Raw genomic sequence first — 15,499 nt, 5'->3', positions numbered from 1 at the left:
TGCAAACCTCAAGGGAGACTCCCGTGGAGCTCCCACAGCACACCTCACATCTGTTAGGTTCTGCACCTCCCTATCTCTGCCCCTCTAGACCTCCTAATGCAACACCAGAAGGCTGTCAACTTTAGCGTTGCGGTGAGACGTCCTTTATTTAAACAAACAAATAAATAAAGTAAAAATAATCAATATAATTATATTTAAACATTTAAGCAATCTGTGATTTAAAATTTTTATTAAAAAGAAAATAACATAAAAATAAATAAAACTACGTTACCGGAAGCGATCGGGTGACGTAGCGGAAGTTTAAAAATGAAGTCGAAAGCGACTTTTACCGATTCACACGTGGAGAAGAAAATTAAGGTAGGAATTCTCAAACCACCTTTATTTTACTCTAACAAACAATTGATGATTATTTAATCCAGTTTATGCATTAAGCAGTTTATATAGTTTGAATAACAGCGGTAAGGGTGGTCTTTTACGGCTGTACGCATCCTCCGACAAGCTAATGCTAAAGCTGCACCGGATCTGCTTTAGACCTCGTTAGTAAACAAAGTGGGTCTCGATGGTGTTCGTTGTAAACGCAGGTTAATGTTCAGCCTTTCCTGAACCTACTGTAGGTACATTTAGTTCTATACCCCACAGTCGGACTGACAGGCTGTTAAACTCTCCATCATCAGTCATCCTCAACATTAGCCTTAAGGTTGTGTGCAGCTTTCCTCTTGTTCTTGTGAGCAATCCCTGGATCATTTCTGTTATGGTTGGATAAAGGGAGGAGGTTTAGGAGCTGGCAGTGTGAAGTGAAATCAACCTAAAACCACAAGAACTTTACAGAGTCATTCACACGCTGATGGTGATGAGCGACATCGTAGCCACAGCTGCCCTGGAGCCCACTGACAGAGGCGAGGTGGATGCACTCAGGTACCACCGGTTCCTCCAACGACCACCACCAGGCAGGAGGGATGAAATGTCTTGCACAAGGACACAATCACTGGCACAGACAGAGCCTGGTTTCAGTCTAGCAACCTACTGATTACAGCCTGGGCGACCAAACTAGTTACCATCTCCTCCATATTATGGATTTCATGATCATTTGCCATCATTGAGAACTTTGTGACAACACATCAGCATGCTACAAGACCTCAGAAATCACTGCTTGTCCTAGTTGTTGTTTGTTGTGTTACACAATGATAATAAATTATTGTATTGCTAAACTAAATAAATTTCTGGCTTCTCAGGTCAAACGTCCTTCGGTTCGTTACTGGAATGAGCCACAGAAGGAGGATAAAAGCAGAGATGGAGAAAACACTGGAGAGGCTGCTGTGCAGCAGGACAGACGGGCAAAAAAAAGAAAACAGAAAGATGAGACGAGTGCAGAAAAGAAGTTATTTTCAGAGGTAAGAAAGAGCGATTGTGTTGTAGGCTGATTGAGATGGTGAATGGGATCGCGTTATCCCCTCAGGTTGACACGAACCAGGATCTGGTTGGACTTAAAACACATTTTAATGTTAAACACTACTTTAGTTTTGTACTTCTCGCATCTCATTTTACTTGTTTCAGCAAAGTATTATTTTGATTCAAGTAAACAAAAGGAAAAAGCCCATTTATTCACTTTAACGACAAGGTAATAAAACATTCAGTTCCTGCATTAGGCTTTAACTCTAATTGTTTCTTCTTATCTGTGTAGATTTTTCCCTACATCTCCACATTTAACTATGATTTTATTGAACATTCTGATGTAAATAATCTCCCTTTTTAGAAATCAGACCCTTTTCCAGGATCTGCACCGATCCCAAAAGACAGGTTACAGAAATTCAAGAGGAAAGACAAAATAACAAAGGTGAGGAACTTCGTGTGTTTTCTCTATTGGGTGTGTGTTGAATATTGTTGTTTTCTTTTACCAAAGTGTGAGTTGTTTATTTTTCTAGCCCCCTCGCCACTACCGCAAGCTGAAACAGGTCATCACTCGATCAGAAGAAGCTTCAGATTTGGCCCTGAAACAAGCTGCTCGGTTTGACCTCCTACTCCCAGAAGATGCCGGGTCAGTTCCTCAGTGCCACACAAACATCTTGTCATGTCAGCATTTGTTTCTACAAAAATCAGATGATGAGCAAACGTGTTTTTTCCATTTTCAGTTTTCTAGAAGGCGATGAAGACGAGGACACCTGTACGATATCGCAGGAGGACATTGCAGAAGCTGTGGATATAACATCCGGAGCAAAGGTAGCAGAAACTGTCAGATCACTTAATAATACCTTTATGTAACAAAGAAACAAAGTCAGAAAAGTTTGCTTTTGCGTTAAAATAACCATTTCTTTTTTAAGTTGCTGGTAGCAGCAGGATTGTATTTTTGTACCTGAACGTATATCTGGGTTGTTTCTTTGATTGATTTATTTATTTTTTTCTGGCTGCTTTTACAGTATTTCAACCTCAAACTGACCCAGTTCGGACCATATCGAGTGGATTACAGCAAAACAGGACGGTTAGTATCACACGTCCCTACTTTGTGTTTATCTGGCAATTTCCCTGATTGTTATAGTGAAATGTGCAGCTCTGCTTTAGGTGAACAATCAGCATGGACGTTTATGTAACTTAGACTTAAGTTCCTTATTTTATTTTTTTATGTTTATTTATTTATTTTATTTAGGGATGCACCAATGTGAAATTTTTGGGCCGATACGACATCCGATATTAATATCACTGTTATGGCCGATAACCGATATGCTGACATTAATGCTTCTAAAAGCAGCAGATTTTGTTTGTAATGAACATTATTAAAGCTGAGTTTACGTTATTATGTACACACACATTTACGCTTCTTAGATGATTACAATCACTGTCACGTGACTTAACAGATACACATCACCCCCTCACCCTCTGAAACATAAACAAATGAAAACAAGATGGGGAAAATATTGGTTGTTAATATCAGCCCAGTTTTATATATCTGACCAATATTTTTTAAAATGACTAACATCTGCTGATATTGATGCCGATATATTGTGCATTCCTAATTTTATTTATTGATTGATTAGAAGCAAAAAGCGAATTTTCTTCAGAAAAACACAATTACTCTCCAGTTGCTGTGTGTTTTGTATTTTCTCTTTAGTGTGGTGGGTGAGCTTCTTCTCTTTGCATTTAGCAGTGCTTGTTTTGCTTTGTTTGTAATGTGAGAAAAGGCCATTTTCAGAGCAGAGCTAATGGCTGGTTATAGCAGACATGAAGCAATGTGATGATTTAGTTTCAACACATTTTTGTGTGTTTTTTTTTATTATTATTATTGTTTTGCTTTTAATTTCTTCAGTGATCCATCACGAGTTGCTGAAATGTCCTCCAGGCTCACTGGCTGCTGCGTTTGGAATGTGATCATGATTTGGACAAAAGTGGTTACATGCAACAGCTGCAGATGGTTAAACTAGTTCCTTCTGGTTATAAAATAAAAGTAGTGGGTGGACAGTAAAACAAGATTTGACCCATGAAGCCATGGGTCATTGCAGTTGGTTGTTATCTGTTATCAATATGCTGTGACAGCTGTGTGCTTTTTCCGGAGCCTAATAATGCAAATATGTCTGATTTCTTCAGTCAGCTGCTGCTCGGCGGGAGGAGAGGTCACTTGGCGTGTTTCGACTGGCAAACCAAACAGCTCATGTGTGAGATAAATGTCATGGAGTCCATCAGTGATGTAAAGTACGTTATGAAGCATTGTTCAGTGCAGCAGAAGTATTATAGGGATGGTAGATTGTGTTTGGAGACTGACGCAGATCTGCTATCCTCCACTAGATGGCTCCACACTGACTCCATGTTTGCTGTGGCTCAGAAGCAGTGGTTGTACGTCTACGACTCCAATGGGATAGAGCTGCACTGCATCCGCAAATTCAACGATGTCCTTCGAATGCAGTTCCTCCCCTACCACTTCTTGCTAGCTACAGCGGTGGGTTCACTCACCCTTCCTCTGCTGACGGCCCCACTCTGAAACAACACTTCTGTTTTAGTTTTACCAAACAAAAACTACAGCTTGTCACACACTTAATAACTCATGAAGCCAGTTCACCGGTCGAGAGGCATAAGAGAGTGAGGAGAAGCTTTATGCTTCTATTTTATGACAAGTTTCCTGTCGCTGAAGAAAAGTTGGATCTCGTTTAAAAAAAATGTAAAAGCACAAACTGATGGTTTACTATCTGGTCTGCAGAGTGCTACGAGCTTCCTGCAGTACTTGGACGTGTCAACCGGAAAGGAGGTAGCGGCCATCTGCACTAAGACTGGCCGGCTGGATGTGATGTGCCAGAACCCTCACAACGCCATCATCCATCTGGGCCACTCCAATGGCACTGTCACCCTCTGGTCTCCAAATCAGAAAGAAGCCCTCGTCAAGATGCTCTGTCACCAGGGTGGAGTTCGCTCCGTGGCTGTGGACAAGATGGGGAAGTGAGTCACAAACAGTTGGCTTCTTATGTTGGAGGAATAAACAGGAAACCAGTCTGGTTAAATTTAAGAGTGGGTCTGTTTTCTCCCTCATCGTGATTTCCCTTTTTCGGCAGTTACATGGTGACATCTGGAATGGATAAAAAGCTGAAAGTATTTGACATCAGAGCCCTCAAACCCCTCACGTCCTACTTCCTTCCTGCTGGAGCTTCGTGTTTGTCTCTGAGCCAGAGAGGACTCCTGTCTGCAGCCACGGGGGACGTTGTCCAGGTCAGTCAGTGCGTTTACGTCAGCATCTAAGTTGATCTAACTTAGATGCTGACGGTTCAAGCAAGACTAACGCATTACAGTTTTTCTCCGTTGCTTTGGTGCATTTCTCACTACAGAATTAAACTTTGCACAACAGTTAGTTCAACCTCCACAACAAGTAGTCGTTTTGGCACAACCTAGTGGCGGTTTCATGTTCATTTCATCCAAAGGCAAATGCCTTTGGACATGAAGCAGTTGAGTAAGTACAAATGTGTAAAGAATGGTCCCTTTTGACTTGCTATTCATCACTATCTCCTTGCTTTTATCATGAATGTCACAATTATTTATACTTGTACCGGCTGAATAGTCATCGTCCTTACAACTAATGGTCTTCTTTTCATTGCTTGTGGCATTGCACTCAAAACTGTTGAACATCTTGTCAAACAACTTGTACACCCATTTTGAAAACCCTATTTTTAAGGAGTTTCCATGGAAATCTCCATAAATGACTTTTCTCAGGTGAACCTCATCTCACACTAATGAAAATTGGTGTGTGTCCTGGTGACAATCGGACAATGCATGTAGTGGTTTGGGATAATGTTAGCTTCCATCACTCTGCTGTAGTCAGGCAGTGGTTGGCAGCACACGACAGGATGCTTGTGGAGATTCTTCCTCCTTACACTCCATTCCTAAATCTGATTGAGGAGTATTTCTCTTCCTGGAGGTGGAAGGTATATGACAGGCATCCACATACCCAAATGGCCCTGCTAGCAGCTATGGATGCAGCTTATGATGACATCACAGCAGAGTCCTGCAGAGGGTGGATTCAACACTCCAGGAGATACTTTCCCCGATGCATCGATAGAGCTGACATTCCCTGTGATGTTGATGAAAATATGTGGGCAGTAGGGCTGTCACGGTAACCGCAAAAATGAAATATCGCAATATGAAGAAACCCACCGCGCTGCATCATGGGCCACCGCGATTACTGACTTGATTCAACTCGATGATGCATGTTGAGAAGGACGGCTGCACTGGTATCAAAACGAAACGTTACTTCGCTCCTTTGGGAGCACTTTGGTTTTCAGTACGTCAGCTGCTGCGCAGCCAGGGTCCTTGGCCGAGACAGAGCTGCCACCAGCGGCAAAAAAAAAATAAATAAATAAATAAACACTCGGAGACCTGCTGAAGTCCCGGACAAGTACTGCTTCTGCAACCGTCCCGAAGAGCGTTTGAGCCGAGCTGGAGCTCACTCGCTACCTGCAGGAGGAATGCATCCACCCTAAAGAAACCCCCCTGACATGGTGGAGCAACAACCGGGAGAGATTCCCTTTGCTCGCCAGAGTCGCACGCAGGTACGTGTGCGTTAGTGCAACGAGCGCACCATCCGAGAGGGTTTTCAGTGTTGCTGGAAATGTTGCCACCCCTCTCAGATCCTCTCTCAAACCGTATATGGTTAACATGCTGGTTTTCCTTGTGGGTAACAAGGACGTGACCGAGATATAAATCACCGTCATTCCTGTGTGTGAAAGTGAAATGATAGTGCCGCGCGCCCGGTACATGTAATTTTTTATGCTTGATTTTAAACTAAACAAAATGGGGACTTGTTTCTTATTTGTTAGATGCTGCAGCCAAATTTGCATTTAAAAGTTTAACCTCCTGAATGTTGTTGTTTTTAAGTTCAGTCGGACTCCGACTGTCGGAGAAACAAATGTTACTGCGATCTGTGTTGTTACTGCCCTTTGATCTGCATTCAGTAAAGTGTTATTAAAGAAGGCACGGCAATTTTAACCTTTTTTAAATGTGTAAACATTATGTTTAGATAGTACTGCAATAAAAAAAAGTGCTGCAATAATATCGCACACCGCAATATTAAGCCACCCTGAATCACCGCAGGGGGAATTCCTCATCCGCGACAGCCCTAGTGGGCAGACAGACGGGAGCGTCTAGATATCAATGATTGCCATGCAGCAGGTGTTTGTTCAGTTTTTTGTTTGTTTCATAACTGCTGCAGTAAGGTTTACTGTCTAAGTGAGTGTATGTTTGCTGTAAAATGTTTGTTTTACTGGATTTCCCCAGTTGCACAATGCTGTGAACAGTTTCAGTTAAAAATTATCAAGAGTGCATATGAAGTGTCTTGATTTTCCTTTACAATTTACGGTTTTCAACATGCCGTGCGTGCTGTCCAGACTTGACATGTCATTGGGAAGCACCTACAAAGAAATCCGTCACAACGAGAACATGTTCAAACCATTTGATTTTGTGACCAGAGGTGCCGGTGGAATGACTTGTAATTGTGACAGCCCCGACACTTTGATAGATATAAGTACTTGCTTTTGATGAAGATATTATCTGTTTTGATTAAGGGACTTGCCTTTGAAGCATTGACTACTTATTTTGAGCAACTGACTTTTCTTTTTGATGAAGTGACTCACTTTTGCAAGTTATCCACCACGTTTTGCAGTTTGCACTAATTGTTTTGAGAAAAGCCTTAATAGTGGTGCAGAGATCAATTCTGTTGTGAGAAATGCACCAAAGCAACTGAGAAAAACTAACATGCATTTAAAAAATAACGTCGGTCTATTTGGGACAACAGTTTGCTTTTCTGATGAGCGTGTCAACACAATGATTGTCACAGACTCACTGAACAAGTAATGATTTCACTACAGAAATCCACCTGTCGGGAAAGGGATGGGTGTAGTCCGAGCTGGGTGTAGCTGTGTGTGGACACCGGTGACACGTGGGGGTGTTTTGTGTGTTGATCTGTGTGAAAACACTCTTCCTGCAGGTGTACAGGGACGTGTGGAGCACTCCAGTCACCAAGCCCTACATGGCTCATAGGGTTCGGGGATCTGTGTGGGGGCTGCAGTTTTGTCCCTTTGAGGATGTCCTTGGAGTTGGACATGGAGAAGGTTTTACCAGCATGCTTGTACCAGGTCAGACATCGTGCTTTTAAACAGCAGCTTCACTGCCCAGTCGTCTGTGGCAACAGCCTGCGGGAGATCTGTGTGTTTAAAAACAAGTGGAACCATTTTAAAATATTTTCTACATGTTTACTAATCAAATAGCCTCCTTGATGCTTCCAACCACTCAAATTCTATAGAAGAAGGCTTTATGGCGTAGGCGGTCAATCAGTGACGATTCCACATTTATCATTGAAAAAATATTCAGACTAAACTCTGCAGTTTGAGGTTTTCAAGACTCTTTTTACGGGAATATTTAAGATTACAGGAAAAGCAGGTTGATCATCGCGTCCAATGAGTTTAAGGTTTTTATCAGGCAATATGGTTGTCACAAACACCGACATCCTTAAATGTTGGGATCATGTTCTGACCCTCCTGAAAGAGCAAGTCCCCCCTACCAGAGTCACTTCCTGTTTGAAAAATGCACCAAAATGAGGTGTTCACTGGAGGACCAAGATGGTGGTGCTGCGGCAGTGACTGACAGCAGCACCGTTGGGGTGCTGTTGGGGAAATGAGCCGCTAACACACACAAACAAACTCCCCTGCTCGGGCGGAGAAACGGCAGCACACTTCCTAGTCTGGAGGATTTCTCTCCACTTCCTTCACCAGAGGAAAGGGAGTAAGGTGCACAGCAGGAGGAGGAGGTGAGCGGTGGTCCTTACCTGCATCGGTTCATGAATTGCCATGGTATCAGGTGCCAAGCCAGCTGGAGGCGAGACCTTGCTACAGTGTAGTACAATGCAGCCACATCAGAAATACTGGCTAACGCCAACAGGAACGCTGCTATTTTGGGTTGCTTTTAGCACCCCATAGAATGTGTTTCAACTCACTCTCATAAAAATGAATCTGAAACTGTCCTCGCTGTGTGTTTGTGTTTTTAACACCTCAACCTAACAGCTGAAATGTCTCCACAGCCTTCGTTAGTGTCTGCAGGAGCGATTCATCACTAAATCAAACAAATCAGTTGTGTTCACCACCTAAAACATGCAGAAATCGTGCTAACGTGAGCTAGCCACATAGCTATTGATTAACTGAGTTCCTGGTGAATAACATGACTCCTGAGAGGAGAAATCATGTGACCACAGGGAAAAGCTGTAGCATGTCAGCAAACCCAAATGCAGATTCAGATCGCTGGGTGATCACAGCCGGCCTGTACTCTACAAGCTACGAGCAGCTAGCCGATGGGACCGCACCAGCTGGCTGGAGCGCTGCACAGCGACAGCTGGGGTCTGCGCTGCACGTCTAAGGATGCGAGGACCTCTGATAGAGACAAGAAAGTATCAATGACTGAACGTTTGCTAAGTAAGGACAGAGCTTATGGGGGCCTTAGGGTGAGCGTGTGATCAGTGAGGAACGGGACATGACTTCTTCTGCATGACAAACATTTAGAGATAACTACAAACCTGTGGAGAGAGAGCCAATGAAGTTCTTTGTTCTGTACAATTTCTCATCCTGCTTCACCTTCACAGGTGCCGGCGAGCCCAACTTTGACGGACTGGATGCAAATCCATATCGTAGTGCAAAGCAGAGGCAGGAGTGGGAGGTCAAGGCCCTGCTGGAGAAGATTCAGCCTGAGCTCATCAGCCTGGACCCCACAGACCTGGGTCGGGTTGATCGCGCCACCTTTGAGCAGAGGCATCAAGAAAAGGTCCAGTCTCTGGTGAGTGGGCTTTAAAAATATGGGTCATTTAAAATAAAATAAAAACTCAGCACAATGTTCTGTTTTTATTTATTTTAGTACTAAAAACCTCACCTGCACATCCACAGCTTCATAAAAAAATCATGATATTTATTGTTATTTATATTGTTTTTATCTTTTCAGGGCTTTGACCCACATGCTAAAGAGAAGTTTGTCCCAAAATTTAAGAAAAAGGGTCGCAGTTCTGCTGGAGCTGTTGAGAGGCGCAAGAAGCAAGTGGCTCATGTGGACCAGAGGGTAAGTAATCCAGAATAATACCTAGATTAGATATCTAGAAAAGTAAAAATGTTTGCTACATCATGTCGAATTAACAAATAAGACAAGTTCTATGTTAAGATCAACGTTTTACGACGACAAGATTATTCTCAGGCGATTAAAGGTGTTGGGCCCAGTCCATGGCTAGAAAACCATTTGATTTGTATTCATTTCTAATCCTTTTGTGTTCTCTGTGCAGGATGTCATCCGAAAATCTGTAGAGGACAAAGTAAAAATGGAAGAACAACAAAAGAGGAAGGAAGCGAAGAAGGCTGCACTGTCCAGACGAAAATCTGCTCTGGACAGATTCAAAAAATAGAGAAGGAGCCTTTGTGCTGCTCAGAGTGTGGGGACATTCTGTGGGATGGACCTTTGACCTTCTCATGAAGACAATTTCTTGGACACGATCTACTGTGACTACGCCAAGTGGAGCTGAGAGGATGTCTCGGGCAGGAATGTGACACGTGTTAATGATGGGGTGCGTTGTAACTGACACTCATTACCTCCCAGAGTTAAACTGGATTTCAGTTTGTTGCTCAGAATAAAGGTTGACAAAATAAACAGCTTATTATTAAGCCTCTAAATACAGATAAATGTGTCGACTAAGAGGGAAACGCTGTAAAATAAAGCAAAGATGAAACTTAACTATGATCTTGAAGAATATTACAATATTGTAAGTAGAAGAAAATATCTTTTCTATAGCGCCTCTCAAGATAGAAATCAGGAGGCGCTTCACAAAAACAAAACGTAAAAATATAAAAAAAGAATTTAGAAAATGGTTAAAATATATTTAAAATAAGCAAAAAATAGACAATTGAGAGAGAGAGAGAGAGAGAGAGTGAACAGGAAAGAGGGAAATCAGTGGATCCTGAGGAAGGTGGAATAGGTGGGGAGAGCAGAATAAAGAGAGAGTGGTGATGAAAGTCATACAAAAGCCAGCTTGAACAAGTGAGTCTTCAGCTGCTTTTTAAAGGAGACCACTGAGTCCACTGATCTCAGGCTCAGGGGGAGAGAGTTCCAGAGTCTGGGGGCCACAGCAGCAAATGATCTGTCACCTTTGACCTTTAGCCTGGTGCTGCACAACCAGTAGGCTTTGATCACTGGACCTCAGGGACCTGCTGGGGGTGTAGGGACTAAGAAGATCACCAATGTAAGATGGTGCTTGTCCATGTAAGGCCCTATAGACCAGAACCAGGATCTTGAAATGAACCCTGAAGTTGACTGGCAGCCAGTGAAGCTGGAGGAGAAGCAGGGTGATGTGGGTGTGTTTGGAGGACTTGGTCAGAAGCCGAGCACAGACATTCTGAACCACCTGTAGACGGTTCAGGGAGGTTCTGCTCAGACACGTGAAAAGAGAGTTGCAGTAGTCTAAGCGTGAGGAGATGAAGGTGTGGATAACTGTCTCAAGTTCAGACCGAGACAGAAAGGGACTCAGCTTAGCAATGTTCCTGAGATGGAAGAAGGAAGAGCGAACAAGAGAACTGACATGAGAATCCAGGATGAGAGCTGGGTCAAAGGTCACGCAAAGATTCCTGACAGAAGGTTTGGTGTGAGAAGCAAGCTGACCAAGAGAGTCTCTGACTTTGGGAAACAGCTTGTCTGGGGCACAGATGAGGATCTCAGTCTTATCTTCATTCAGCTGAAGAGAGCTCCCAGCCATCCAGGTTTTGATAGAGTCTAAGCAGGTGTGTAACAGCTGCAGCTTAGACATCTCATGGGGCTTAAAGGAGATGTACAGTTGGATGTCATCTGCACAAATATGGTAGGAGATTCCTTTGAAGGAGCTCAGGATGTGCTGAAGAGGAAGCAGATAGAGGAGGAAGAGCAGAGGCCCCAGTACAGAACCTTGTGGGACACCATGGGTAAGGGAGGTGGTGGAGGACCTAAACTTGGAGACGACTACAGAAAAGGAACGCTCAGAAAAATAAGAGAACCACTCCAGAGCAGATCCTGATAGGCCTACCCAGTCTCTCAGCCTCTCCAGTAGCAGGTGATGGTCAACAGTGTCAAAGGCTGCAGTCAGGTCCAGCAGGACCAGAACAGAACAGTCTCCTGCATCACTGTGAGTCAGAAGGTCATTAGAGACCCTAAGAAGAGCTGTTTCAGTAGAATGAGCTCTACGAAAACCTGACTGTAAGCTATCATAGATGTTATGTTCATCAAGAGCAGCTGTGAGTTGTTTAGCCACAACCTTTTCCAAGATCTTGGAGATGAACGGAAGTTTAGAGATGGGTCTGAAGCTGCTATGGAGAGAGGGGTCAAGACTCGATTTTTAAGAAGCGGGTGGATTACAGCATTCTTAAAGAAGCAACCATCGTCCAGGATTGTGTGTGTGTGTGTGTGTGTTTTCTCCTTAAAATGATTTACTACCACCCCCAGGCCTCCCCGGGTAAGAGGACCACCACCTGAGCTAGAGCACACAGAGCTCCAGTGGAGCTCCCCAGGAGCAACAGCACCTGTAGAAGGCTGTGCCTGAGCAGACCAGGTTTAGGACCCTGGGCCACCTCGCTCTCCAATAGAGACCCAACCAGGCCAAGAGCCACCAGACCCCACCAAGCAGCTGCAGGGAGTGAGCCAGCGCCCAGCCCCGAACACCAAGAGCCTCCACACCACAGGAGCACTAGAATCAGAGTTTGGTGGGGTGAGATGGGCCTCACCAGACTCCCACACACACCAATGCAGACAAACAAGGATAGACACATTCTCACTCTAACAGGCTCAAGAAGTATCCTCAGTGACTGCTCTTAGGGGTGAAGACAACGCATTGGTTCACATGTATTAATATCTGGGTTTCTTGATTGATGATTCACTCACCTTCCAACATGTGGAGAACCTTGTGAAGAAGCTGAAGTGAAAACTGCATTTTTACTTTCAAAACAAGTTACGTTTTTCTTTTAGTGCAAAGATGCGAATTGTTGCATCATGTTTAGCTGTGTTGGTTTATGGAGATGCTTTGTGCCTCTGCTGAATGTCTTCAGTCACTGGACTGTGGATCGCGCTGCTCCAAGGTTCATCACTAACCTTAAATCCTCGACTCACTGTGAGTTGTACGCTCCGGTGGGACGGCCTGCCTTGACCATCAGGAGGACGTCACACTTTTACAGATTTGTTTACAAGGCAATACTCGGTCTGCTACCTTCATAAATTCCCATCTGAAAATGAAAAACGCATGTCGCTTCTGTCCCAATGAGCTTTTGTCCATTCAGCACTATCGGCTTGGAATGAATTTATTTGGCTGAGTGTTTTTAAATCTAAATGAAGAAATCTTGAGAGCACCTCAACTGACATGTAACTGGTTTTTTTGGATTGTTTTATAGTTTTAAATTTACTTGTTCTAAATTGTTTCAATAGCGTGGTAATCATATATTTATGCAATGTTTGCTGCAGGACTCCCTTGAAAAAGAGGTTTTGAATCTCAATAAGCTTTGTCCGGGGTAAATAAAGGTTAAATAAGATAAACAACCAGGGGGACTGAATAACCTCCCAGGAAGCTAGAGCTCCTGCTGTCCTTGAAACAAGGTGGATGCTGATGCCACCCACCCCACAACACCCCTAGAAAATCTCTTCTATACCAACCCCTTGAACACCCCCCCAACACCACCACCCCAGTGTGCAGACTAAATAAATAAAGGAGGTAATCACCTGCATGGATGGCAAAAATAATAAACACCACTTGCAGCTATAGGCTCCAGAACCCACACTGACCCACAACAGGTCCCATCCCAAAGGTGGACCAGTCCCAGACCACCGGATCCGCCCCAGCCCTATCCAGGAGCACCACAATCATTGACCACCAGAACAGAGCTCCCCCCAGCAGGGCTGCACACAGCTTACTGTAACCTTTTCTTCCTTCCTTTCTCATTTTTTTACTTAAAATTTTCTGTTTTCCCAAAAAAAATTTTATTACAATACGTTTTAATTCATTTTATAGATCTCTTCTAAATCCTTTTTGTTTTTGTTATTTTGACTTTGAGAGGTGCTACATAAAAATGTGTTTCTTCTAACAGTATAAAGACCAACACAGCCCCCACACCGACCCGACCAGTTTCACCTCATTCATTTGATCAGTGATCTGATAGATCTTTCTCCTGTATGGGTCTCAGTGTTTTAATGATGTAAACAGTACTAATCCTTTCATTAATGTGATTCTGACCCTAACCCTAACCCTCCTAAAGCAGATTTCGGTGTTTCTCATTAGAGACTCTAGGCGACTTCAGAAAAGCAAGCTGGTGTAATCTGTTACAGAATTATATTCAGCTCCGTAAAGACCAAACATCAGTGATAAGTGTAGTTCTCAGAAGGAAAAACCACACACCAGGTAACAGTTCAGCTCAGGTCTGACCTGTTCTGCTGCTTAAGCGGTGGAAACTCCCTGCAAACTCAGGGCTGTTCGTGGTAAAAGTTATAAAGTTACTGCTCTGGGGCTGCATGGTGGCGCAGTGGTTAGCACTGTTGCCTCGCAGCACGAAGGTCGCAGGTTCAAAACTCGTGGAGTTGCATGTTCTCCCCATGCATGCGTGGGTTTCCTCCAGGTACTCCGGTTTCCCCCACACATCACAACATGCCCTACAGGTTATAAAAAAAAACTTGTACGTCGCTTTGAAATGAATAAACATAAACATAAGTTGCAAAGTCAAAATGTTTGCATTACTTTACGCTGCTTATGCACATTTACAAGGAGCGTAAAATAAAAAAACTTTAATCACTGTTTATCGTTTTTTTATTTGGAATGCATAGAGAGGGAGTGAGTAGCTGACATGTTTTAATTAGTCAACGCCCTCATCTTCATTTCCAGTCCTAACAAAGGAACTGAACCCTCTCGGCATCGGAGTTCATCAGGAACAAAACCAGTTTTCTTCTCACAGTTCCTTTATTCGTTTCTTGAGTTTGACTCATGCATTCCCTGAGTGTGAACACACAAACTTGACAAACACAAATATGGAATATTTGCCTTTTAACAGTTTTAGAAACAGTCATTAGTAGTGCAGCTGTTTTCCCTCTAATCCAACCACAAACAGGAGCTGGGTGGTCACATATTACTCCTACAGCGCTTCATTATAGTTTTGTGCTGAGGCCATAATTTATTGCTGATTTCCATTAAACTTCTCTATTAGCTGAGATAAATAATTACTCTCGTCTGGCATCTATTGGTATTTTCTGAAGGCATGCGTGTATGCATAGACTAACCAGTCTGGTGATAGACTTAAACCCACCAACTGAGAAGCATCTGTTGTGTTTTAATGCAAGCAGGTGATCAGATACATTTCTAATGAAACTCTTAAACAGGTCGGAGCATCCTGCAGTATCATCCGTGGTTTCTAACACCTAAATACAAGAAACTACTAGGGTCTGATGATCTAAACGTGCACGCAGATGTCAACTTTCCTTACGGGTGGTTAGGCGACCTCCTGTAAAGAAATCTGTACAACTCTGGTGAGAAGATGCTCTAGATCCGTCGCTCCAGGGCGGTTTAGCAACCCGTTTGGTTTTCAGTCAATATGATATATATTTTTTATTATTTTGGCGTATAAAAACCAGAGACACCTCCTGGTGTTGAACTTGACTAACTCTAAGTGATCTAACTAATCATTTTAAAGTGAAGTTAAGCTACAGCTGTTGTATGTTTAGTGTTCTACGTGCTTGTTTTTGCTTTAGCAGGCTCTGCATGTTTATCGTCTCCGGTAAAGGAAAACGCACAGACTGCAAATAAATCTTAACTTTTATAGAACTATTTTAGGAGTTTTGAAGCTCGTGAACACCAGATTTAGCTCGTCAGAAAGCCTCAGTTCCATCGATGGGTTTCAGGTTAGCAGATGAGCGGTTTGCCTTGCACCTTTATGTTCAACAGTTATGCAAATAATTCTGATTGTTGCAAACAACCAGTTGAGTTCCTGCTTCTTGTCTGGGGAAGAAAAAG

General features: G+C 43.2%; 1 protein-coding gene across 1 annotated transcript; it reads left to right on the top strand.

Moving 5' to 3' along the window:
* The first annotated feature begins 281 nt into the window (after positions 1-281).
* Positions 282-10,227, top strand: wdr46 (WD repeat domain 46). The gene is made up of 14 exons (XM_015968392.3): positions 282-357; positions 1,233-1,391; positions 1,754-1,834; positions 1,923-2,035; positions 2,130-2,217; positions 2,415-2,476; positions 3,577-3,681; positions 3,775-3,925; positions 4,184-4,419; positions 4,533-4,686; positions 7,454-7,601; positions 9,098-9,288; positions 9,451-9,564; positions 9,782-10,227. The coding sequence occupies exons 1-14, from the start codon at positions 307-309 to the stop codon at positions 9,899-9,901; spliced, it is 1,773 nt and encodes a 590-aa protein (XP_015823878.3). The 5' UTR covers positions 282-306; the 3' UTR covers positions 9,902-10,227.
* The last annotated feature ends 5,272 nt before the right edge of the window (positions 10,228-15,499 follow it).

The sequence above is a fragment of the Nothobranchius furzeri genome, chromosome 15, assembly GCF_043380555.1.
Source record: "Nothobranchius furzeri strain GRZ-AD chromosome 15, NfurGRZ-RIMD1, whole genome shotgun sequence".
Lineage (NCBI taxonomy): Eukaryota > Metazoa > Chordata > Actinopteri > Cyprinodontiformes > Nothobranchiidae > Nothobranchius > Nothobranchius furzeri.
Note: the sequence above shows the minus strand (reverse complement) of the source record. Positions and strands in the feature narration are given on the sequence as shown.